Genomic DNA, 24,480 nt, shown 5'->3' with positions numbered 1-24,480 from the left:
GCAGAGAGGGTCCCCGTTGATAAGGATAAGGATGAGGATTACTCTGTACATGGTATGCAACATAGGGTTCTGAGCTTAAGCGCGTGAGAGGCACAGTTGTATTGGGGCTCGATAGACCATTGGACGCGTCGACTTACACATTGGGGTCCCTGCATGAATGATGTCTTTTGGATCTTTGGCCAGTCTTGTCCCCTTTAGGAAAACAATCTGCATAACCGAGTGTCATCTGTCCATCACGTGTGCCCTGCCGAGTGGTTGAGTCGTGGTCCCCCTCTCATTACCCCCTTGTGCTGTAATAATATGCCTGGGACTCTCTGGTTGTTCCTGTGGATTGCTGACTACAGGCGACGCGGAGTTACAGGCAAGACAGCCAGGGAGATATACAATGAAGCTCCCGCTGCAGTGAGATTCTTGGTCTTCCGGCGATTCTGGTTTGGGAGGAGAAGTCGGAGCTTTTAACGGAGGATAGGGTCTATTGCAGTCCGGTGGCGTTTGACGGGCATACATGACTAGGCCACGTCTCTCCTGTCCTTCTTACACATCTCACATCTCACGCCTTTGATTAACATGAAGACGCCTTGCCTACACCCTGTACGCCCTTCTTACACACCAACCGCCTCTCTCACACCCTGGCCGCCCTTCTCGAACATTGCACGCCTTTCTTAAACACACGTCTGCCCCTTCTTGAAGCACCACTTGTAAGACGGGCTTTGACATATGCACACCTGTCATTACACTGCCCCAACGGTAGCTTCTGTATCATAACCCGCTACCATAGGGCCGCAGCTCATTGGGAAACCCTCTCACGCCTCCCTGACATAGCCTTGACACATGCCTGGAAGCTTACAAGAAGGACGTTGGTGGGGACAAGTTGGCAGCCAGTCGGCAGCCATTCAGTGAGATCCATCTCGAGATAGACGTGTTATGTCATGGTCGACATATCTGTAACCTGTAGTCCGTAGCCTGTAGTCTGTAATCTGTAATCTGTAGCCTGAAGACCACGCCCTTGACTGATGACGGTCCGCCCTGAGGAAATGCTCACGACGACTGGAAAGACGCATCAAACAGTTCATAAAATGAATCCATTCACTGCTTCTACGACGATCCCTTCCGTTGTGTAAGCCACTGTACTCATCAATCAAATAACCTACCATATCCAAACCACCCCAGCAAAACAAGGCACCAACCATGCAAATCACTGGAAATGCTCTCGTTGTTGGCGGAGGTGAGTGAGCCCACTGGTTCCCCGGAACAGATTCCCCAAAAGAAAACTCCCCCATTTGCCCGATTCTCAAGACCCGTGACGTGTTCTCGACTACTGATAGTGACCCCCCCTCTTTCTCCGTAGGAAGCGGCATCGGCAGGGCTTGCGCCGTGCTGCTCGCCAGGGAGGGCGCCTCCGCCGTCATGGTCGCCGACCTGATGGTCGACACGGCCCGCGACGCGGCCGAAGAGTGTGAGTCCGCCGCCACCAACGCGCAGTTCAACGGGTTTTCTTTCCAGGTCGACATCACCAGCGAAGAGTCCGTCGTCGCGCTCTTTGCCGAGGCGAGCAGCAGGATGGGCCGCATCGACTATTGCGTCAACTGTGCCGGCGTAAGTTAGAACCCAGCCTTCCCCCATGTGGTATCGAGAGATTATCAGACCCATGTCCCCCTCCCCCTCGCTCTCACCCTCTTCCATTCGATGGCTTCCTGAGCCTGAACCTCGCTTACCTGTTTCTCACATGCAGATTGGTGCCCAGGAGGCCACCGATATCGCTGGCCTCTCGTTGTCCGAGTTCCAGCGCTTCCTCAACGTCAACACCACCGGACTCTTTCTGGTCACCAGGGAAGCGTCCATCGCCATGAGGGCCCAGAAGCCCATGTCCGTTCTCCCGTCCGACGTGAAGCCGGACCGAGGCACGACTCGTGGCGCCATCGTGAACCTTGGCTCGGCTACTTCCATGGTTGCCACGGCGGGCGTCCTGGCATATACCACCTCCAAGCATGCAGCACTCGGCTTGACCAAAAATAGTGGTATGTACCAACCATATTTTACTACATCTCACCATTCCATCATGCGTTTTTCCGCGCTCTTCTACTTCTGTCATCTTCACGGGTGCCCCTGCGCCGCTGACACAGAGCGCTCTACCAGCTCTCGACAACGCCGCCTACGGGATCAGGGTCAACTGCGTGTGCCCTTCGTGGGTGGACACGCCCATGGTGCGCAAAGCAATCGACGGCGTCGAAGGGCTCGGGGACCTGATCAAGGGAGCGGTGCCCATGGGCCGCATCGCCTTCCCGGAGGAGGTGGCAGACACCGTCGTCTACCTGTGCAGCCCACGATCCAGCTACATCACCGGATGCGGGCTCATTGTCGACGGCGGCACCACATTGGGTGCGAATCGATAGATCGGGGGAGATGGGGTCTGAGATGCTGTTTTGTTTTTGAATGGAGTTGAGGACATTTTTTCGATTTGGGAACCTGCTACTTTAGGTGCGCAGACTGAGAATGCATGAATAAACATCACAATGATTTTACGTTGCCCAAGATCGACTTCATCTTTGTAACCCTATTGTTGTGATTTCAATGGTGTGGAAATAAACCTCAATTGCAAGGAGATGTGGAGGATAAAGTTACGACAATTCGTAACAAATGAATCACAACGAGTAATTATGATGTAGGCTACACATAACACTAAATGCCTTTTGTAGGTCTGCTTCATGCGAACCAGGCCTCTCCCAGGCAGTTCGCATGGGTTCCATAAGAATCACTCTTACACGGGCTTTTTTTTTTGGAAAATCTCGCCGAAAAGAATTGGTCTCCATGGGTTTAAATTTTGGTCGAGGATGGGACAGTTTGTACATTGCTTAATGTCTATATTCATCTGTTTGTACTGCTCTATCGTCCCTCCCCACACATACACAGCTTCAGCTCTCCCATGTTGTCCATCTCAATTCTTTGGGGAATCTTTTCTCATTTCCATGTACGCGACTGAGCGAATACCGTGGAAATAGCTTCTATTATCTATGCTTTCATTCTGTATCATAAACACCACGCAAAAAGTCCATCAGAACGCCGCTACCAGTAACTCAAGCAAATGAACAGGTCCCCTCTAATAAGCAAGCTGCTTCGCGAGAGTGGAATGGGCCTGCTTCAACTTGTCCAGGCTAAACATGTTCCACATCAAAGTGTCCTGATATACAGTCAGCCTAGTCACGCTTGTGTCGGATTCCAGTCAGTTCATACCCAAACCGTACGCCAGCAGAACATGTCGAGGAAACGGGTCACGCCCGTAAAGCTCCCGTACCAGAACCACGACGGGGGGGACGACTTCAGGCTCTGCGCCACGACGTTGGTGGCGTAGTCGAAGCGGTCGGTGGCACCCTCTGGAGATTTGGTGTTAGCAGGGCATATGGAGACCGAGAGGACATCGTGGGCTGCACTCACCCGGGGTCCGCAGGACGTGCCGCTGGAAGTTCTCGGAGAGAACGGAGTAGTAGGACCCCTCCGGCAGCTTCCTGTGGGCATCGTTCTTGAGAATGTTGGTGCTCACTTCTCCCGAGATGACCGTGATGACCTTGACGCTGATTTTCGTGTTTCACGTCAGACACAACTACTTGGGGGGGGGGCAATGAGAACTCACCCAAACGGGGCCATTTCGACGCGGAGCGTGTTGCCCCAGTGATGGAGTCCAGCCTTGCTCGCGTTGTATGATGCTTTGTTTTGGGTTAGACTCCATGCCTGCTTGGTCTTCGAGCAGGGGACGTGAGAGGTCGACTACTTACAGCCATACATGAAGGGGATGATGCCGCCAATCGAACCGATGTTGACGATGGTGCCCTTGGCCTGGATGATCATCTCGTGTAAGTGGTGCACCATGCGCATGGGGCCAAACAGGTTGATGTCGAACATGCGCTGCACGGCCCCGACGTCGGTGTCGATGGCCGTCATCGTGTATGCAATGCCACTGGTTATCATCATCTCGTGTCAGTGATCTATTCTCGGTGGTTGAGATGTAGGAGAAGGGGGAAGGGCATGTTTATTGCATAAGGCGATGTCATGTATGCGGCACCTACGCGCAGTTGACGAGGATGTCGAGGTTCCCCGACGTGAGTTTCTGCAACGCTGCCTTCAGGTCAATGATGGACTGCTCGTTAGTGACATCGAGGGGGAAGAAGGTGATGCCGGCGTCCGAGAGGTGGTCGCTCGCCTCGTGGGGGAGCACAGTCGCGATGGCGTGGACGCCACGGCGGGTGTATTCGGTCACGAGGGCTTCGCCGATGCCACCGCGGCCACATCTGCGCAGGTCATCAGTATGTAGATTCATTCGAGAAATCTTGCAGTGGAGAGTTTGACCACTTACCCAGTGACGAGCGCGAACTTCTGTTGTTGGAGCATGGCTGGTTATGGATTCTTGACTATTGAAGAGGTAAGATGTAATCTTTCGGATGACTTTACTGATTTCTGCTTGTTCAATGTCTTGGAAGCTTGTCCTGGTCCCAAACTCCTGGCTAAGGCGCTGGAATGAGGCTATCTATACTCGCCATCAACTCAGTTTGAAGGAAGAGAGCTAGGTATGTCGTAGGTGTAGCCCAACATGAAAACACGGGTTACGAGTTTGTCCAACGCCCTTCAAGGACTTCGATCTCTCTCTCTCTCTCTCTCTGTCTCTCTCTCTCTCTCTCTCTCTCTCTCACACGCCCTATCAGAGCTTCAAAACCTATCTAACAAGCCATGAGAATATCAGCATCTGTACCGCCCTATGGTCACTTTGACATCTACCGCATGGCTTTTGACAATTTCATCAAGTTGGGTCCCGCCCTGTAAGGCGGCCGAGGTCCCCAACATTCATCCTACGCCCTAGTATAGCTTCAGCTTCTTTCACGCGCCCTTTGTTAAATTCAACGTCTCATATCAATATTGGTTCCACACAATCATGCGGCCAAGTCGAAGTTGGATTATGGCGCTAAATGTGAGAATCGATGCGGTACAGTCACCAATGTAAAGCTCTGAAAATGTAGATACGTGGAGGTGGCCTGGTAACCGGGCAGTGGCTGGGTCTACAAGTGCGCACCACGCCCTTTGTTAGTTTCGTCATCTCGTTCTTCATCAAGCCTAATAGGACTGTACAGCTCTGGCTATTGTAAGCCACGGTGTGGATACCGGAGACTCTGTTACAGTTTGCGGCTCTGGCTGAGAGAAGAGATGGAAACGCAGAGGCAGCCAATCATGCTGGGCACTGGCAAACACTATACAAGTCCACTGCGCCCTTTGTTAGCCTCACATAGGTCGTTATGCCAATGTTCAGATACTGACTGTGGCGTACAAACCTGCCCGGCGCCCTCAGCTAGCTTGGTAGAGGCAGCCCGATATGCGGACACTGACTCCAAGCCTGCAAGCCTTACTACGCCCTTTGGTAGCTTTGCTTAGTAGAAAATACTCCGAGGTCAAGGGGCTTACATAGCCACGTGGCTGTTTTGTATGACCAGTGGGTGTGTGATGTTCGTGGTGCCAGGAGTTAGGTAACTCCGGGCCACTTTCGCAGTTTGCCTCCGCAAGACCTACGATGAGAGGCCAATATAGAGCCCCCCCTCCCCTTTCGCCGTCTTAATCAATTGCCTCATTACCACGTCGCAGAATAATATTATTGTTGCTCCCAGGGACCTGTATCTCTTACATTGTTAGCTGCCAACATGCTCAATCAAGCCGAGCGAGTCGATCTCGCTGCCAGCCTCTCCGTATAAGCCTACAAAGTACCCGCCCTTCTCTGCCACATACTTCTGGCATTGGTTTGTTCTCTTCCCAACCTCCATATTCTTTCCCTTGCTGCTTTCAGCTCGGAAGTATCCGATGCGGTCCTTGCCCTTCTTCTGGCCGTTGCACACCTCGGCCTTTGTCCAGAACTCGCCCTCGTCAAGCCGCATCTCCTTGTAGTCGCCGCCCTTGCCGCCGTGCTCCAACACGTCGGCCACGCCGTCCACCGCCACGCCTAGGAAGTCCACCCGCGCGCCGCCTCTGCCGTAGACGTTGACCAGCCTGGGTTCTGTCAGCGAGCCGAGCTTCTCGGCGTCGTTGAACGCCTCCGAGGTGCCTTTGGGTGCTCCGCGGAAGATGTTTCGGAAAGTAAGGCCCATGGATGCGAACTTTGACCGATCGATGTCCGCGATGACAGGTACTGAGGGCCACCTCTTGGCAGCTGCTAGCTTCTTGATGAGGAATTCGGCCGCGGGCTTCGCCGACTTTCGGTAGTCTAAATGCCCAGGCAACGCCGCTCCGAGCGGTACACCAACTCGGCTTCAAGCATTTGATGTTAGCATCGATGTACATTTTCCAGATAGAAACGTCAGGGAGGGGGGGGGACTCACCAGACCGGGTCGAGCTTGTTGCAGAACATCTGCACCAAGTCGGGTGGAAAGTTTGGTATCGTGTTCTTGTTGTAGACTTGCATCGTATTGCCAAAGGTGACGACGGCAGTGATCCTGTCCTTGTATTTCTGCTCAAGTCGGTTCGATATGACACTCGACAGCATTGCGGCGCCCTGACTATAACCAGCCGCTAGGACGACGGCCTCGGGGCACTTGTCCATGTATTGTCGGATTTGCCTTTCCGCAGTCGTGACCTCCCTCGGCCGGCATAGCTGGTTGTTGACGCAGGCATTGTCCAGGAGACTCGCTGCGTATTCTATCCCTTGCACTGCAATCCTCTCTGCTGTCAGAGTCTGGCGGAGATACTCGGCAAGTTGAGGCCCAGGCTGTTTGCCCTGTTGCGGATGGATGAAATCTTCATCAGCTCGGTTGCACATGTCAGGGATAATAGAAGCATCAAGGACGTATTACGTACCATGTTAGGCTCCTGTGTGCTTCCGCGTAGGTAAAAAAACATGATTTTCTTGCACTTGCCATCTAGGGCCTCGTTCTCGACTAAGACCGGGTTCCGTCTGACTTGTAGAGAGTGGGTGTGCCGGTCTCTTTCGCCATGGTTGCTTTTAGGTACTATTACTGCCGGGAGGCCGAGTGCGAGCGCACACTGCAAGACCAGCACCACAACAATGAAGAACTTCATGATTACTGAGAGTTATTGAGCGTCCTTTCAGCAAGTGGATAGGATCATCATTTTATAAAACTGTTCAGGAAACCGAAACTTGATATCCAACCATAAATGCTTGAGAGTTATTTCTAGAAGGACACTAGACTGTTATTTGTATGGATTAATACACGTTCTCTAAGGGTATATAGCAGAATGCTATATTTCAAAGGGTTCGATGCTGGACATTTGTTGGCCCCAACTAGCAGGCTGAGTCGCTGCACTACCAGGTGATCTTCTTACATTTGTTAAGATGTTCATGCTCAATTCATTTGACGGCTATTGTGATCAAACCTTGAAATAACTAACGGGATCGGTTAGGAGACTGGAACATTCCTATTTGCAACATAGGTAATAGTATGTGGATACAATGATTCCTTTCCAGCAGGGTACGACAGCAGGTTCTCTATTAGATATATGCTACAGGCAGACGCAGAGAGAGAGAGAAGCACGGAAGTGCGGCAGTGTTGGTAAGAGTCTAAGAAAGCTAGTCTAATGAGTAAATGAGCAATGTACCTACCTGCAAGGCCTTAGTATAGGCATACTTCTCTGCGAGGGTCTTGTCGGTCGGGCTGCCCTTATGGATGGAGCAGCAGCATTTCGGTCTGGATACGATGCCCTCGGAGTGGCTCGTCCCGCGGGTATCCGATTCATGCGAATGTCGCTCATCCTTTCGGCATGCGGGGAGCTCGGGTTGCGGTGCGGGCCCAGGCTAAGCATAACGCTACCTATGAAGGGGAAAGAGAAAAGAATAGAAAATCTACTATTCGTGAAAGGTTGCAGGTCAACTGACGTGTATTACCTGTTGTGTGTGCGGCCGGGAAATCCTAGCAACAGTCGGCTTCCGCGGTCCTTCATGGATCAAACATTCATGGAAAAAGCCTACTTTCGGGTGGCCAGATCTATCCAAAAATATCTCTCCTCTGCATGCTTCCGACACTGAATGAGAGGGCTCCCAAACATAAAGATGACAGATATTCGTGTTACGATATCAAACTCCAAATCTATAGACGCTGTGAAACCAAACCACGACAATATGTAGTGACACCCAGACTTATAACACCATCAAACTCGACAATCAAAAACCAGCAGCCAATTACATGGATAATTATACGTCCCTGACTCCCTCCATGCTCCTCTATCTAATCTATGCCTTCTGGGGAAGCGAGGCGCCCACGGGCTTCAACTCCTTCATGGTCTCATCCATCAGTCTGGCCTCAATCTTGCGGCCTTCTTCCGTGTACCAGATCGGCGGGAACCTGACGGGCCGTCAGCATTGCATGTTGAAGAAGAATCACGGAAATCACGATTGCACTCACGGCTTAATTTGCCAGTCACTGACAAAGCTCCCGTGGCTCTCGGCGCCCTTGGCCAAGGCCGCGTCGAGGTAGACGGAGGCGCCGACCTCGGCCGGCCGTGCCAGGAAGTACTGGGCGACGCCAAAGATCTTCCGGACGAGGGCCGGGCTGTCGTGGCCCAGGGCAGTGCCCTTGGTCATGCCCGGGTTGGACAGGTTGATGAGGACGTCGCTGGGGTCGACGAGCTCGGCGAGCTTGGCGACGAAGAACATGAGCAGCAGCTTCGCGTTGGAGTAGGACGGGATCTGGCCGTAGGCCTTGGCGTCGTCGAACTGCGGCAGGACGGGGTCCGTCGTCTTCAGGGACGCCGTGTAAGCCATGTCGGACCCGACGATGCTGAGCACCGGCGGCCGCGCGGAGGAGCCGCCGGCGACCTTCTTGGACTTGAGGACGGGGATGAGCAGCAGGGTGAGATAGACGGTGGAGAGGTAGTCGACCTGCATGGTGAGCTCGTGCCCCGTGCCCTTGGCGACGCCGTAGGTGGCGGCCATCAGGCCGGCGTTGAGGATGGTGATGTCGAGGCGCGGCAGCGAGGCGCAGCGCTCGACGAAGGCGCGGATGGAGTCGTACGACTCCATGTCGAGGATCCAGACGGAGACCTGGGCGCCGGGGAAGTCCTTGCGCAGCTGGGCGGCGGCGGCGTCGCCCTTGGCCTGGGAGCGGACGCCCATGACCAGGTGGGAGAGGCCGAGGTCCAGCAGCTGGCGGGACGCCGCGAGGCCGATGCCCACATTGCTCCCCGTGACGACGGCGGTCTGGTCCGTGAGGCGGAGGCCGGCGGGCAAGGGCTTGGGCGCCGTGCGCTGCCGGGAGAGGAAACCCTTGAAGGTGGCCTCGGAGGAAGCGCCGGCTTGGAGACCCGACGACATGGTAGCTTTTGTGTGGATAAGGTGGGATGGATAGGTAGGTAGGTGGGTTATGAGCTGGGATGAATATAACAAGGTGGACTGGGAGAAACGGCGGCAACGGGGAATGCAGATGGGTTTATAAACTTGGGTTTAAATCGACGGTGGCGGCGGCGGCGGCGGCGGCGGTAGTGTTTTTGGTGGTGGTGGTGGTGGTGGTTGGACACCGGTGTTGATATGCCATTCTCAAGTCCGAGCCTCTTTCGTGCTTCTCAACGACGAGAGAACAATGGCCAGAACTGAATGGAAGGATGGTGAGACCCTTGACAAACCCAACGATGCCCATCACCTGGACCAACCACGCCAAGGTGGCGCGTTCGCAGCCTGGTCTGACAAGTTCGACATGTTGACAAGTTTGACACGCACGCTGACAGCCTGGCCGGGCAGCTCAAGCCCTCCCCAAATGCGAGCAACAAACAATCCTCCCGCCTGTTCCCGCACGTTGAGCCGTCCCCGTATGTTGACTCTTACGGATCAGGCGGACCAATCATATGACTTCAGAGCATTGCCCGTTTGTGGGCAATAATCGCAGAGAGAGAGACAGTCACACACCAATCCCGCCGCCACAGGCAGCAGGCCGACTGTGCCGCGTTGCCTGTCACTCTCCCCCGGCCCATCCCCGCCCATTCCCCGATCACAAGACGCCGGGAGTCAGTAACCAGTAGCCAGAACGGACAAATACAAGGCAGAATCCGGTGTAAAGTAGCTGCATGTGTGTTAGTTTGCGACACGCCCGTCCGCCCTTTGCAAGCGATTGAGGGGGGTGAAACCGTGAACAGGGCGCGAAAGGGCGGGAAAAAAGGGGTCTAGCAATCATATCAGGGCGTTCCAGTGATAGGGAGAAGAGGACCTGGGCCAACCGGATATTCATTCGGGGGTTGGTTAGTAGCACAGCTACAATGGATTGGACAGGGTGTTTTGTGGGTAAAACATGGAGCAGCTGTTTGAGTTCTCTTATGTTAGATTTACCCTTCAATATTCTGATATACTGCACTGCATAGACAAGTTTCATAGAGAGGTTACGGATGCATTGGCAGATTACATTTGTCGGTCCATATGGCCATATTCAACGCGAAAAGGCCTCCCATGCCTACCTACACACGCCACACATACGCACGCACGCACATGCAGCAGCACAAACAGGATGATGGCATGGCATGGCCACCTTTCCTTCTTCTCAGCGTGAGCTGCCGCGCCCCTTTCCCACGTGTGAATCAACGTCCTAATAGAGACTAGCTAAACGGACTGGCGTACTAAACAGGGGCGTCCGGGGGGGGGGAGGGGTCGGCTCACCGTCCCGTGTCCCTCCCTCCCTCCTCCTCCACCAAGTCTCCCCACCTCCCCCCTCCCCCCGGTCCATTCCCCATATCCTTAAAGCAATACTCCCGTGCTTCAAGATCCGCCGCCTCAGCAGCGGCAGTCTTGTGTCAGCTTGGGGGTTAGTTCATGAGCCAAAATGTGTTAGGCTACTCTGACCAAGCACATGTTTTGGTTTCTTAGTGTGTTTGCTTTGCTTGCCGGCCGTCTGCGGGGCGCTTGACGCATGCAGTGTTGTTCATTCTATGCACTCCGTGAGACCCTTCAGGATCCATGGAGAGAGACCCTTGATCAATACTGAATGAACCCTTGACGACGAACCGTGATGCGGTGTGGTAGTGGCCTGAGTGGTGGGGGGGGGGGGGGGGGGATTTGTTGCTTGACCTATTATGGGCTTCGACTAACATGGGGGGGGGGAAATGTTGCATTGCAGTGTCTAGACTCGCTTAAGGCCTACTAATAATTACTGTATGTAAACACAGATTCCCAAAGCAGGGTACCTCCAGAGACATGTACGCGTGTGCGGGCAGGAGACCAATGGTCGACGGATCAGACTATCCGTCATTCTCGTCGTCTTCCACCTCCTCCTCCTCCTCCTCTAACTCGTCCTCCTCTCTCTCTCTCTCTCTCTCTCTCTCTCTCTCTCTCTCTCTCTCTCTCTCTCTCTCTCTCTCTTTCTCTCTCTCTCTACTCCTTCTTGTTGGGCCCCTCGTCCTCGGCGTAGTCGGCGTACTCCTTCATCAGGTCGCCGACGTCGAACTCGAGGGCCTTGCCGTTGACGATGATGGGCTTGACGTCGAGCATGACGAACAGGATGCGCGCGGGCTTCTCGTTGGACACGTTGCGCCACTTGTGCATGGCGCCGCGGTTGATGGAGACGTCGCCGGGCCGGAGGATGCGCGCCTCGCCGCTGCCCAGGCTGAGCTCGATCTCGCCCTCGCAGACGGTGGCAATGCCCAGCGTCAGCGCGCGGTGCATGCCGGACGCGGCGCCGGGGGTGAAGTCAATCATGCGAACAACGCATCCCTGCGGGATGTGGAGGGACGGCTGCAACGGGGTAGAACGGACGAGGGGCACAGATTAGCCGGCGAGTTTGTTTACGGATGATTTTTGCCTATCAAACAAGACAAGGACAGGGCAGAATAGATTAGGACAGGACAGGACAGGACAGGACAGGACATGATAGGATAGGACAAGACAGAATAGGATAGGATAGGAACAAAAGGCACCCCAAAACTAACCTTTTGCTTGGCGAACTCGAGATCGACGTCTCCCGTCAGCTCGATGGGGTTGCCGCTGCTGCTGTAAAAGACGTTTTGGGCTCCGAGACCGCCCACCATGATGTCGCGGTGGTCGCCATGGTCCGTCTGACCAGCCAGCACGTCAGCAATCATGAAACTAATCCTCTCCGCGGTCGGCAAGGGACCACATAAGATTCCGGGGTTCTCCCCCCTCCTACTCTCCTCTCCTCTCACTCCCTCGAGCTCTTACCTGCAAGAAGACGGCATCGCCGTTGCCGTTGTGTCCGGTGATGTAACGGAACGGGTTGCGGAGGCCCGGGGCCGGGAAGTCGGTGCACAGCTCAACCTTGTTGGCCATTTTGATAGTCTACGGTACGGGCTTTGACGGAGACGCACGGAGGAGAAATAAAACAAGATGTGGAAGACGGAAGGATTTCGAGGTCGGATGTAGGCAGAGGAAAAGATGGAGTGCAGGAGCTTGCTGTTCTCAACCAGAGCAGAGGATCGAGTTTGTTTCTTTTAAAGCCCAGAGTCCCAGGGTGAACGCTCTGCGAAAAACTCCGAGGCTGCACTTGGAATCTCACGATGTCTCCTGTTTCCCAGCCGGCCGGTTCGACGACACAAGCACTCCAAGGGCGAAGCCATCATGGCACTCCAACCGACGCCCTTTTTTGACAGGTTCGACGAAAGGAGTATCTGCAAAGACTACAGAAGAAGTTCTTCGGAGTAAAACTCCTACGAGCGAAGGGACATTTCCCCAGACGGGGGTGCGCAAGTTGGGCTGATTATAGGAGTCGAATCCACTGATGGGGAACCGGGGGGCTCCCATGGCTGTCATCAGGGCTATCCCGGAGAAACTGTCCGTGTGTGATTTCAATGCAGTCAGCGTTTCGTGAACGGTTTGCCCTGCTATGTGGACTGTTATCCTTTTCGAGTAACCGTACTGATTTCTGTTTTAGGACAACAATAGAAGAGTGTCAGGTGACAGTGGGATTGGTGAATATGCTTGGAATATAGGAGGAGCCATGCATGTATCGAAATATCGTTTTACCAGACATACCCCCTCTATATGCATCAACCGTATCATCGATTAACCCATGTTCCATCTTCTTGGTCACATGTCCAGGTCCCTCTCTCTCTCTCTCTCTCTCTCTCTCTCTCTCTCTCTATCTCATTTCCATGTTGTGAACACATACAGACCGGCCTGTGACAAACAAACATGCAGGCTAGTTCGCTACACCTACATCCGAGATGCGAGGTCCTCGCAACGTGATAAACCGCGCACACCGGACAGACGCAGACACACAAGACACATCGACGCGAGACGGCATGGCTGCACACCGAGCGCAGGTCGGCCCAACTAAGCGAGATGAAGAACAGGGCTTCTTCAGAGAATCGTTTGGTCGACACTTGATCAAAAGGACATTCCTTCGGTGTTGCGTCGCCTGGCACTTGACAAGCCAAACAAGTCACGACTTCACAACAAGACTGAGCGAGGACTCGAGGGGGGAGGGGGGGGAGGGGGGAGGAAGCAGAACACCAGTACATGACAACGGACAGGGGGGGGGGGGGTCGTCGACATGAGCCACACCGTTTCCCGCATCCTAGCGAATTATACGAGCTGCACAGTAGGCTTACCGACGGTTATTGGCCGAGTGTCACGGGGTCTAGACCAGACCGGGTAAAAAGACTCACCCCATTCAAGAATTCAAGGTGACGAAGCCATCCAGGGGGGGGGGGGGGGTTCGAAACATGGTGCCTCCTCAGTTTACCATGCAACCATGCAAAGGCAAGCAGAGCAATTGGGAAAAAGGAAAAACTCCAAGTTGTTCAAAAAAGCATCTATATCCTCTTCTGGTCTTCGTGTACACCTTTGGCGGTTTCGAACACACACACACACACACACACACGCCCCCCAACCACCACCCTCTGCCGCCGCAACTCTCCCCAAACCCCCCACGGTATGATGGAAGTGAAGATCGGGTTTGATAGGTCAACAGGAAGCGAAGACGCGCTCGGAGCCGATTCCGGTAAGCAATCGGTGAACCACAACCACAGGTTTCTCCCCCCCCCACGCCAAACCAGGCTAGTCGCTTCTCGGTCGAACGGTGTATTCAGGATACGCCGCCTTGTAACTGCCCGGGTTTCTGTCAGTTTTCAACCCAACGATGCATGTCAGCGGCACAGGTGCGGATGTGGAACAGCCGCAGAGATGAAGGCAGCCAGGGAGAAAGAGAGAATGAGAGAGAGGGAGAGAGAGAAAGGAAGGGAAAGACAAGGGAAGAAAAGAGAGAGATGGAAAGATTCGCAACCTCGCTTACCCTAACAGGCCTGCCGCAATCCAGTACGCCAGGACGTGGTTCACCGCGGTGAGGAGCCTGATGGGCACCCAGAAGGGCGGCGTCGCAAGCGTCGAGGCCTCGTAGGAGAACAGCACGAGCTGGAAGACGGACGGCTTCAGGCCCTCCCGGTGGCAGTCGGCCATGTAGCCCTGGAGGTTGCGTAAAAAGTTCTCGTCGAGGATGTGGTCCCTGTCCTGGGGGTGCGCCCAGCCGTGGAAGACGAGCGACTCGGTGGCGCTCTCGTGAGACCAGAACCGATGCCTGTGCCCGACGGTCAGAGTTCTTCCGCTCCTCTCTCCGTTCCTCTGTTCCCCCGCCGGTCCGTCTCCTACCCCCCTCCTCCCTCCGTCCCCCCCTCGTCGCTGAAAGACTCCACGGGCGAGGGCCGTTTGTTTACTCACCTGGTGCCGGCACGGATGCAGAGGACGCCGTCGTCTTTAGTGATGGCATGCTCTTTGCCGTCCGTGATGGCTCCGAGGACACCCTGCTCGACCTTGAAGTACTCATCCTGCAACAAATGGATGTGTCTGACAGGGCACGAGAACAAGGGCTTGTCAGCTTAAGGACGGTTACACACACCAAAGATATGCTCTGTCACCCCACCCCCATTCCTCCTCCTTCGTCGTCAGCCTCCCGTCATGGACGGAGTACTCACAGCGGCGGACCGGACTTGCCAGCCTTAACAAGCGGGTTGTTGATGAAGTGTGTCTCTCTGAGGCCCCAGCGGCCATCATCTTCGGTGAGAATGTCGAACCGCGCTGCGTCTCCCGCCGTGACAAAGGAGGACTGGGTAGAGATGTTGGTGCGCTTCCGGGGGCGCGGCGAGAGCCAGAGTTGCCATGCCCTCGTCATCTTGGAATGGAATTAGTGCAAAAAAAAAAAAAAAAAAAAACACCGTCTCTCAGGAAGAATCTAAATGGCCGAATCAATGGCTGACAACTGTGTATGGAGCAATGATGGTTTGGTGTGATGAGGCTTGTCTTGAGGATTCGAGGGCCTGGCATACCTCCATCGCTGTCCTTCGCTTTTATTCCCCACGGCCGACTTTGCAGCGCGAGGCTGTGTTGAACTCCAGGAACAGGCCCATGGTCAGAGACGTTCGATGCGTGGTTCGATCCGGACTTATTATTTCGGCAACCAGGCGCCTCTTATGATCCTTTCAGCCAGGACCGGAGGCTCCCATCGTCAGCGCCGTTGAAGATTCTAGACTTTGGCCGTCGGCCTCTTGTTTTCCTGTAGTGAGATATGCCTGGACTGCTTGGCCATTTCGTCTTTGGTCTCGTGCCCAACTGCACACACCTCTTTTTCTTTTTCTCTTTCTCTCTCTCTCTCTCTCTCTGTCTCTCTCTCTGTCTCTCTGTCTCTTACTCTCCACTCTCACCCAATGTCCCGGGGTGAGTGGAGACCGACCGAACGCCGGTGGCTCGCTTCAGCCGTCCCGGGGTGCATTTCCCGCACGTCTTCGGCATTTACCCAATTCAGGACAGGGCATGACGAAGCGCTTTGGTTGGCTGGGGAACCTCGTCTCACGGTGCAAGACAACCCGAGCCAGGAAATGGGGGGGGGGGAAGGGGGGAAGGGGGTAGCGCGGGAAAAGATTGTCCGTATTTCTTATATGCCAGCCACGCCTGTCCGTCTTGTGGCTTGCCGCTTACCTTTTCTAAGACCGTAAGAACCAATCTGCATCTAGTATCGACTAGATGCTATGCAGGGGGGTGGGATGGAAGGAAGTGAAGGTGACGAAGAGCAGAGGGAGAGGGGAGAGGAAGAGAGAGACCAGCGGCTTGAGACTAGAAGGGGGCCGCCGGGTATCTTACCCGCCAGCATCGGCCCGCCCCCGTCAGCGATCTAACCTTTCCCCATTTTACCAAAGTTCTTTAGATGGCGTGTCCTAGTCCTGCATTACCAGTTGATTAGGGCGGCTATGCCCGACCGTCCGACCCGTCCCCGGGCAGCTTGGCGGCGGCCTGCCGCCTGCATCTCGAAGAAAGGGTTATCCGCCCATCCCAGAATCATCATAGCGAGAGCCTCTCTTACACTCACACATTTCTTCACTCACTTACTCTCTACTCTCCTACTACTACTACTACTCGCTTACTCATGCCCAGCCACCCACCTACCCACATACGTACACGCACACATACACACACACAGACACAGATACAGCATCTCCCTATCAACCCCCATGTCCCCCCCACGCAAACGCACCTCTCTGCCTGCCGGCCCAAGAGACCCTGCAGAGAGAACCCTTTCCCCTTTTTGGAGATGATGGACGACAACCCTGAATGGACCCTGACTCCTCAAGCCTCCAGGACTAAGCCCAACGTGACCCGCCCCGTCGCTGTAACGTGGCGAAATGTAAGATGGAGACGAAGGAGCCTCAACCTTGCTTGAGCCCTGCCTGAGTGGGCGGTTACATTCGACAGCCATTTCTTCGAGCTCGTAATCTTTAGGGTACCCGGGGACGTAGTCAGTATGCAGTCATCTGGGACCTTTCGGGGCTTCAAAACCTAAGTTTGGGCATTTGGAAGATTCCGGCGTATACTAAGCCCATCACACACACACACACACACACACACTCATACACACACACGCCCGTCCGGCCGGCCGCCCCGATACTGCATTATTCTTTCTTCCTCCCCTCACACCCCCTAGCTCGTCACAACAATATACTGCCGAGCGACGTGCGTCTCACCATGCAGAAGGAATCCTGACCCGAGTTGCGATTACCATTTGTCTTTGGGTGCCCTGACATAAGTAGCGAACCGGGCCAGCGTCCAAGAGAGGGGCGCCGATCTCTCACCATGTTTGTGATCCAGAGTGAATAGAGAGAGCCTTTTCTGACCTTCGATCGACGATCTGTCTGTCTGTCTGTCTGTCTGAACTGTCTGAACTCTCGGCAGTCATCTCCAAAACAAATGTCTACCGTTTTTGAAAGTGGGTTTGCCGTCGGCCAGGTCGTGGATGAGGGCGTCAACGACACGTTCAAGTCGGGTCAGCGGCTACGGCAACAACCAGGCAATGCGGTGAGTCCGGTCTCCTCTCTCTCTTTTTTCTATCTCACTCTCTCTCCCTCTCTCTCTCTCTCTGTCTTCCAGCTTATCTCGCCCCATCTCATCTTTCGCCCAACATTATAAAACATACTACATATTTGCTGTCGAGAACCCCACAAGTAGAAAAAAAACCATGACATAAGAGCAACAACTTTCTGACACTGTCTTGGCAAACTCTAGTGTGAAGAATGTCGCCGGAAACGGATCCGCTGCGATAGAGGAACGCCGCAATGCGTGGCCTGCGCCAACGCCGGTGTCAAGTGTGTCGTGAGGAGCACCTGCGCCCCTCGAGGGCCCAAGAAGGGTCACCTCAGGACACTCCAGAAGCAAATAGGTAAGGAACCGACAATGCTCTGCAGGGACAACCTAGCCCCAGACTTCCATTTGGGAGACTATCAAGTTCTGGCTTGACTGACCAAAGACGACGGAGTAAAACAGAGGAGTTGCAAAACCGCTTCAAGGAACAGAGGGAAGAGCAGGCCGCGGCTGCGGACCAGCATCACGGCGAGCTGCCGTCGGAGAAGGCGCCCAACTCAGAAAAGGACGGCGAAGACGTAGGCAGCGATTGTTATCCCAGCATCGACTTCACCCCCATCGGCTCCGCCGCCGACATAATGGGCCAGTTCGGCGACATGCCCTGCTGGTCGCCCGATGAGATCGGCATGGAGAACCTGCTACCCAACTTCATGTTCTCGGGATTCCTCGTCGACAGCCAGCAGGCCGACGGCCCGGCCCAGGGCCCATCACAGATCCTACAAGAGATTGGTGTCCATCCCAATTCCATGGCCTGTGCCGATCTGTAAGTAGTAGGCTGAACCCGATAAGCCCGACGTGCTGTGTCCGCAGTGATTCTCGCGATGAGTAAGAGGTGGAGAGGAAATGTAAAAGAATGAGGAAGCCAAGTCGACTAACCACCCTCACCCACAGCGACCAGCTCTACTTCGACCGGGTTCACCCCTTTGCACCCATCCTGCAGGAGTCTCGCTATTCGTCCTGGTCTAAACGACCAGACAAGACCAAGCCCCAGATATGCCTGCAGTACGCCATGTGGACGCTGGCCGCCTCGCTCTCGACGCAGTTCCAGTTGGAACGACGCAGCCTCTACAACGAGGCCCGCCAGCTGCTCGTCGCCCTCGAAGCCGAGAACCAGGCCAACCACATCAACCCGAGCTGCGTGTCCATCGAACAGGTCCAGGCCTGGATCCTGCTGGTCATCTACGAGCTGACCAACACCGACTGCAACTACCAGCGCGGTATTCTGTCCGCCGGGAGAGCGTTCCGCCTCGTGCAGATGATGAGGCTCTACGAAGTCGACGGGCCTGGTTTCGAACACTCCGGCCAATGGCACGACCAGAGTGACTGGGTCAACATCGAGTCTATGCGGCGTACCTTCTGGCTCGCATATACGGTCGACCGATTCACCAGCGCCATTGACGGGTTGCCGCTGGCTTTCAACGAGAGACAGGTATATAGACTCACTCTTCTCCTTTCTCTAGCCGCTCTCTCTCTCCTGGAGCTTCTTAATACTCTGGTCACCCAAGAATGAACAAAAGAAACTGGTGTTTAACTGTCTCTTATAGATCCTCACCCGTCTGCCAGCGCCAGAGGTCAACTTCCTCAGCGGACGGCCCGCCACCATGTGCTTCCTCTCGGACGTCATGAACGGACTCGACGAGGACCGGACGCCGGACAACGTGTATCCCTTCACCAAGTCCATCGTCATCGCCACCATCTGCGGCCGCGCCCTGGAGCACAAGTACTTCCTCCCGCACGCCGACCGCAACCAGGACGTCACCTATGACTACCGCCACCACTTCCAGTCGAGCCAGTCGCTGAACGCGCTGCTGACGCAGCACATCAAGCTGCTCTCCAAGCACGTCTCGCTCGCGTCCGAGAGGCCGGACCCCGTGCTCATCTTCGTCGCCCTCATCGCCCACATGGTCGTCTTCGTGCTCTCCGAGACGATGGAGTCGACGCCGCAGTTCTCCGAGTCGCAGTCGCAGTCTCAGGTGCAGGGACAACAACAGCAGCAGCAGCAGCAGCAGCAGCAACAGCAACAGCAACAGCAGGGAGCGCAGGAGGCAGACGCCTTGGTTCTGGAACATAAGCGGCGCTCGCTCGAGTTGGTGCATAAGCTGAACGCGCTGACGGCCACGCTCGCCCAGCTCAATCACTTCAGGGTAAGCCCTCGTCATCACCGGCCTTGTTCCTCGATTATTCCTATGCATTCATGTTTTCCTGGACGAAAGCTCACACGTGTGGTCCGCAGACGCATCCTCTCACGCCCATCCCGCTCCTGTTGAGTGCCAGGTTCTGTCTGGCTCGGACCGGGCTGGATGACACCTACGGCACTTTTCTCCCCCTCGTCACCTCAGCGTTACAACGGCTCAAGAAGTCCAACGGGCTGGCGCAGATGTGTTTGCAGCGGTTAGGACTGGAACGTGAGGTGGCGGGTCTCCTTCAGTAAGACGTAGAATTTCATAACAACACTTTATTCAGCGAGCGGTAAGAAAACCCAGTGAAGGGAGGGGGGGGGGGGGCGGACAGACGTCACACTTTGAATCTCACCAATGTGGAACACGAATGCAAAACAACATGACGGATAGCCTTGGAGAGGTGTCAAGAATAGGGACAGTTCGAATTACTCGGCCGGGAGCGGGATTTTGCTTGTTTGGGTTTCGGGCGCATTGGAAACGCGCATTTGGACGGCTGGCTCCAAGAGCAATGAATACATGATCTCCTTTCCATTTACATATATTTACGCTCTTTTATATGTAGACTGTCTTTCTTTGCTGTCCATAGTTGACCATTTTTTGGGTTGGGTCAACTCGAGCACGTTAAATCGTGAACATTATCCGCAAGCACAAGAGTTAATAGCGAAAATACTCAAGGGCCAGGTAGCCAGTTTTATTCATGATATAACTTGAAGATGTTGCTAGGGAAAACAACCTGAACCCCCTGTTGATATTTGGAATTGTACTTCAGATCACATTTGAATAGATGGCTACGTCTGGAGCACTGCCGCGGGAAATATAGCTGATACTGAATACCATCCTGCGTGACTGTCTAAGAGTAAAGTAGTAAGGTGTTTCTCAAGCCAAGAAGCTTATCGTTCACTTTGGATCTCGTGATGAAAAAGAGTATTGTAACAGTTGCTAAATGTGTGACTTGTGGGTTAGTCGCAGTAGCCCTCTGACCTACAATGCCCCTTGTCGAGAGACTAGATAAATTGTGTTCATACTTTAGACTCGTATACTTTGGCATAGGGGGACAATAAGAAGGCACAGATTCTGTGGCTGTCAGTCTATGTACATCGTTATCTGCACCCCATACAGGCACATAGCTGTCTCCAAAGGGAATGCGTATGTATACAGTGTTTACGCAGACATGAAATAACACTGCATTTACGGCTTATGGAATAAAGAAACTCTATAAAAAATACTGTAGCTGATTGCTAGATACCGGATGCGACTAATTCGCAACTATTTCTCCAGGGCTGCTTTACTAGCCCACCTGGAGACTACTGTGTATGGATTGCGCTCACGGAAAGAGCACGTCTAAGTATAAAGGGAAATGGCCATGTGATCTTTAGAAGCTCCTCTAGTTGCCGCCAAAGTAGAACTCGGGAAGCTTCGGGGTGTAGTACATGGTCATGTACAGACCGGTCTTCTCCGTCCACGTGAGCGAGATCCAGGTGTGAGTTCCACTGTCCGCTCCGAGGTTGTGCTTGGGGCTGTTGGTCCCGAGGTCAGCAAAAGTCAAAAAATGTCACGTTGGAAGGAAGAAAGGCGTGCAGCTTACAACGTGGAGGCCAAGTCGGCCCGGTACCTCGCGGCGAGGTCATCGTGGCCGTGGTCGGAGAACCACTTCTCGAGCAGCCCGTTGACTTCCTCGTCCGTCTTGTCGAGACGCCATCCCGGGATGTGCAGCTTCACCTCGATGTCGGGCCCGGCCTGGCTCTCCTGGCCCTCCTGCGTCGGCCTCATCTCGTAGACGCAGAGGAACTTGCGGCCGTCGGGCAGGACAACCTTCTCCTCCGACGCGGGGTCCGCGCGGTCCAGGCCGAAGAGGAGACACCAGAGGTCGCTGATGGCCTCCAGACCCTTGGCGGTGGCGGGGCCGGTGAGCCGGCCGCCGAGGTTGAACATGTCCTTGGCGGCGGCGAGGGAGCCCGGGACGGACGGGTGGACGTATACCTTGGACCGGGATGCCGGGGAGTCGACAACACAGTCGTTGGCCAACAGCACAACCTGGGGCGCGTCGGCGGCGGGGAAGGACTCGAGGTAGGCGTCGAGGGCGGCGATGGGCGCGTCATAGGAGCCGAGGGGCCCGTTGCACCGGCGGATGGCGTCGAAGACGATTGTCTTTGTGGGGATGCCGCTCCAGATGGCCTTGAGGTGCGGCAGGAAGTAGGCCTTGGCGACGATGGCGCCGCGCTCGAGGTCGAAGGCGACCCAGGTGCCGGTCAGGGGCGCGCCGGGCGGGTTCTTGGCGATAATCTCGTCGGCGGCGTCGTCGGGCACGCGGGTCTCGTCGTGGAAGATGTCGAAGCGCGTGAGGTCGACGCCGTCGAGCGCCTTGGCCATGTCCGTGAGGAGCTTCTTGGCCGCCTTCTGGTTCAGGGGGTCGGCGGGCGTGCCGGCCTCGCGCGAGGCCGGCTCGATGGTAAAGCGGATCGTCTGCTCGTGCTTCTTTTCCTTCCAGTTGAGGCTGTACTCGAGGCGCGAGCCGTCGTGGGTGAGCCAGGCGCCGTAGTGAGGCTTGCCGTCGGCCGGGTTGGGCTGGGGGCCTAGGGCCGGCATGATCCACTGCCGGAACCAGCGGAGGTAGTACAATTGTTGTTCTTCGGTGTAGTTGTTGGTCTGGAAGAGCGTGGCCATCGGCTGGGACAAGGCGTTCCACCAGAAGGTGGCATCGTTTTGGGCGGCGGATGGGATCTCCTGGTTGACCTGACGCAGAGGCGACTCCACGTCGGCAGGGATGGCCATGATGTCAGTCATGGCTCTGGTTTTGATTATTGACGAGTTGAGTCTTGAGTCTCGATGTTGTTCTCGCCGAGTAATTTGTGGTAAAGATAGATTTGTATTGTTGTTGCTGGAGTGAGGTAGTATGGAATGAAGATGTGCCTATGAGTGTAAGCTTGGTCTCTTGGTTCTCTTGCGGGAAGCTATCATGATATAAATCCTAATTTGCGACGTCTTCAACAGCTGTAAGTGACTAAGACACCCCCACCAGATGAAGTTGCACACTTGCAGCATTAACTAAGTTCAGCCGAAGAGTGCGGGGTTCATCCGGTGTCCAGCGCTTACACGCACAGGATTCCGGCCCCGGTAGGCTTAGAAACTCCGGTCCGCATCCTTCTCCGTGGTGGAGGCGACGCGGTGTGGGGGTAGTGGTTCGCCCAAACGGAACAGGTCTCGGCCGCCCATCAAGCTTTGTTGGGTTACGCCGTGTTCCTCCGTCTTATGCCCAGTTCCGAGTCACCGTCAGGACGTGTCGCCAACGTTGGTCTGGAGCAATGGTTTGAACGGTGGATGGAGTTGGATATGAAGAAACTCCGCCATCTGGTTCCCCAACGCCAGTGGCCGTCTGTATGCATGTCAGCCCGTCCTCTTGTTATCCGTTGGTTACCCCAGGATCATCTGCCTTACACCCGCAGCCGGTGTTATGACAGCGAATGAAGTGAAGGTGGGAATCTCGTGATTTAGATATATATCTGGGTCTCTAGACGGCGGTTTTCGTTCAATGTCAATTCAAAACATCACAAGTCCAAGCAGGATTACATAGGAATTTCCTCGTTTACATCAGCCATCAAGCAGATTTCAGCACAACTCTTCTACACACACATACACACACACACACAGAGACACACACACACACACACACACACGAACTCTCTCTCTACACTAATCATGGCCGTCGACGAGCTTGTCAACCCGGCCTCCGGCTCCGTCCGCACATCACACCCCGTCCAAGGGCTCCCCCGCGTCGTGCGCCACATCACCGGCCACAACGCCGAGGGCAAGTCCATCTTCCTGTCCACCGACGTGGGCGACCACCACCGCGACCTGGGCGACAAGTCGGCCATCTCCAACATTGTCTACTCGACCAACCAGGTCCCCGTGGAGCTCAACGGCGATGTGGACGTCAAGTACGCCCGCGAAAACGAAGTAAGTTTTTGTTTGCCCTCTCCAACGAGCAAAGCATCTTTGTCAAGCACCACCATCCCTCCTAACCATCCCCCCGAACAGCCCGGCATCACCGTCAAGGGCGGCTCCGTCTGCCGCATGATCGACTTCGGCCCCGGCGCCGTCTCGCCCATGCACCGCGTCAACAGCATCGACTACGCCATCGTGCTCGAGGGCGTCTTCAAGATGATTCTCGACTCGGGCGAGGAGCGCATCATGCAGCGCGGCGACATCGCGATCCAGCGCGCCACCGCCCACCGCTGGATCAACGTCACCGGCAACGGCCTGCTGGCCGCCCGCATGCTCTTCGTCCTGCTCGATGTCAACGACGTCCACGTCGCCGGCGACAAGGTCGAGGGCTACCTCGGCGAGCTGGGCAAGGACTACGCCGGGCTCCCCGGCCACGAGAAGGCCGAGAACGACAAGGTCGAGGTCCAGATCTCTGAGAAGCAGCCCGTCGTGCCTGTGGCCGTTGAGGTGAATGGGACTTCTGGTGATTACTACGATAGCGAATTCTAGAGTGGGCGGACGGGAATGTCGTCGCTGTGTTGTCGAATTTTTAGCGAGTAGATTTTATGACCTTTTCAAATGTAAATAGATTTTCCTTTTCCCTTTTTCTTTTTCGTTTTGGCCTGACGACTGGTTTTGGCTCGTGCCGAGGTCTTCCTCAAGCATTGCGAAGCCATTGAATATGTGTTATGTGTGCAATGGGAACGTTGCACGATGAAACGCTTGCAATAGTTGGAGATGTACATCGAGATATCGGCCACTCTTTGTGGAGGCTACGTAGTGTTATAATGTAACGAAACCACAGCAAAATCCCATCCTAGAGCGACTGTGTTTTTCTGTTTGGAATCAATGCCAGGTGCTTTCTATAATGGTCTATGAGTATAAATATGAGTTATTTCGATGTGAATACAATAACGGCCATCCTTTCCATTATCGATAATGGTCCTCTCTCTCCGGAGATGGACATCCTCCAGTCTATATCGCTCACCTCTGCGAATC

At 54.8% G+C, this 24,480-nt stretch overlaps 9 protein-coding genes across 9 annotated transcripts; 3 read left to right on the top strand and 6 right to left on the bottom strand.

The window, feature by feature from the left end:
• Positions 1–1,188: 1,188 nt before the first annotated feature.
• On the top strand, positions 1,189–2,393 carry CDEST_04492 (Putative short-chain dehydrogenase/reductase SDR, NAD(P)-binding domain superfamily; the record flags this gene model as incomplete). Its single annotated transcript, XM_062920651.1, has 4 exons — positions 1,189–1,225; positions 1,349–1,596; positions 1,733–2,018; positions 2,137–2,393. 4 exons carry the CDS (start codon positions 1,189–1,191, stop codon positions 2,391–2,393), a joined length of 828 nt encoding a protein of 275 aa, XP_062776702.1.
• A 704-nt stretch (positions 2,394–3,097) lies between these two features.
• CDEST_04491 (Putative short-chain dehydrogenase/reductase SDR, NAD(P)-binding domain superfamily) lies at positions 3,098–4,312 on the bottom strand (the record flags this gene model as incomplete). The annotated part of the gene is made up of 6 exons (XM_062920650.1): positions 3,098–3,178; positions 3,232–3,371; positions 3,433–3,569; positions 3,629–3,701; positions 3,771–3,952; positions 4,062–4,312. The coding sequence occupies 6 exons, from the start codon at positions 4,310–4,312 to the stop codon at positions 3,098–3,100; spliced, it is 864 nt and encodes a 287-aa protein (XP_062776701.1).
• A 1,354-nt stretch (positions 4,313–5,666) lies between these two features.
• CDEST_04490 (Putative cutinase/acetylxylan esterase, jacalin-like lectin domain, alpha/Beta hydrolase) lies at positions 5,667–7,047 on the bottom strand (the record flags this gene model as incomplete). The annotated part of the gene is made up of 3 exons (XM_062920649.1): positions 5,667–6,279; positions 6,351–6,745; positions 6,826–7,047. 3 exons carry the CDS (start codon positions 7,045–7,047, stop codon positions 5,667–5,669), a joined length of 1,230 nt encoding a protein of 409 aa, XP_062776700.1.
• A 1,021-nt stretch (positions 7,048–8,068) lies between these two features.
• CDEST_04489 (Putative short-chain dehydrogenase/reductase SDR, NAD(P)-binding domain superfamily) lies at positions 8,069–9,387 on the bottom strand. The gene is made up of 2 exons (XM_062920648.1): positions 8,388–9,387; positions 8,069–8,327 (listed from the first exon to the last, which is right to left on the bottom strand). The coding sequence occupies exons 1-2, from the start codon at positions 9,293–9,295 to the stop codon at positions 8,216–8,218; spliced, it is 1,020 nt and encodes a 339-aa protein (XP_062776699.1). The 5' UTR covers positions 9,296–9,387; the 3' UTR covers positions 8,069–8,215.
• Positions 9,388–11,300: 1,913 nt separating this feature from the next.
• Positions 11,301–12,538, bottom strand: CDEST_04488 (Putative oryzine biosynthesis cluster protein J/Cupin-domain-containing oxidoreductase virC). Its single transcript, XM_062920647.1, has 3 exons — positions 12,140–12,538; positions 11,890–12,015; positions 11,301–11,695 (listed from the first exon to the last, which is right to left on the bottom strand). Exons 1-3 carry the CDS (start codon positions 12,245–12,247, stop codon positions 11,336–11,338), a joined length of 594 nt encoding a protein of 197 aa, XP_062776698.1. The 5' UTR covers positions 12,248–12,538; the 3' UTR covers positions 11,301–11,335.
• A 1,437-nt stretch (positions 12,539–13,975) lies between these two features.
• On the bottom strand, positions 13,976–15,083 carry CDEST_04487 (Putative rmlC-like cupin domain superfamily, rmlC-like jelly roll protein; the record flags this gene model as incomplete). The annotated part of the gene is made up of 4 exons (XM_062920646.1): positions 13,976–14,024; positions 14,211–14,492; positions 14,633–14,758; positions 14,887–15,083. 4 exons carry the CDS (start codon positions 15,081–15,083, stop codon positions 13,976–13,978), a joined length of 654 nt encoding a protein of 217 aa, XP_062776697.1.
• A 2,066-nt stretch (positions 15,084–17,149) lies between these two features.
• On the top strand, positions 17,150–19,751 carry CDEST_04486 (uncharacterized protein; the record flags this gene model as incomplete). The annotated part of the gene is made up of 6 exons (XM_062920645.1): positions 17,150–17,257; positions 17,465–17,618; positions 17,723–18,083; positions 18,212–18,749; positions 18,865–19,464; positions 19,554–19,751. The coding sequence occupies 6 exons, from the start codon at positions 17,150–17,152 to the stop codon at positions 19,749–19,751; spliced, it is 1,959 nt and encodes a 652-aa protein (XP_062776696.1).
• A 1,133-nt stretch (positions 19,752–20,884) lies between these two features.
• Positions 20,885–22,272, bottom strand: CDEST_04485 (uncharacterized protein; the record flags this gene model as incomplete). The annotated part of the gene is made up of 2 exons (XM_062920644.1): positions 20,885–21,017; positions 21,086–22,272. The coding sequence occupies 2 exons, from the start codon at positions 22,270–22,272 to the stop codon at positions 20,885–20,887; spliced, it is 1,320 nt and encodes a 439-aa protein (XP_062776695.1).
• Positions 22,273–23,196: 924 nt separating this feature from the next.
• CDEST_04484 (Putative oryzine biosynthesis cluster protein J/Cupin-domain-containing oxidoreductase virC) lies at positions 23,197–23,991 on the top strand (the record flags this gene model as incomplete). Its single annotated transcript, XM_062920643.1, has 1 exon — positions 23,197–23,991. The coding sequence occupies one exon, from the start codon at positions 23,197–23,199 to the stop codon at positions 23,989–23,991; it is 795 nt and encodes a 264-aa protein (XP_062776694.1).
• Between the last annotated feature and the right edge of the window lie 489 nt (positions 23,992–24,480).

Source organism: Colletotrichum destructivum, chromosome 3 (assembly GCF_034447905.1).
Source record: "Colletotrichum destructivum chromosome 3, complete sequence".
NCBI lineage: Eukaryota > Fungi > Ascomycota > Sordariomycetes > Glomerellales > Glomerellaceae > Colletotrichum > Colletotrichum destructivum.
The sequence above is the reverse complement of the archived record's forward strand: the minus strand, read 5'-3'. Positions and strand labels throughout refer to the sequence as shown.

Coding starts and splice junctions, on each gene's coding strand:
- CDEST_04489 (XM_062920648.1), bottom strand. CDS start 9,295: ATGTCGTCGGGTCTCCAAGCCGGCGCTTCCTCCGAGGCCACCTTCAAG. Junction 8,328..8,387: donor AGTGACTGGCAAATTAAGCC/GTGAGTGCAATC, acceptor ACGGCCCGTCAG/GTTCCCGCCGATCTGGTACA.
- CDEST_04488 (XM_062920647.1), bottom strand. CDS start 12,247: ATGGCCAACAAGGTTGAGCTGTGCACCGACTTCCCGGCCCCGGGCCTC. Junction 12,016..12,139: donor GCGATGCCGTCTTCTTGCAG/GTAAGAGCTCGA, acceptor CTGGCTGGTCAG/ACGGACCATGGCGACCACCG. Junction 11,696..11,889: donor TCGAGTTCGCCAAGCAAAAG/GTTAGTTTTGGG, acceptor ACCCCGTTGCAG/CCGTCCCTCCACATCCCGCA.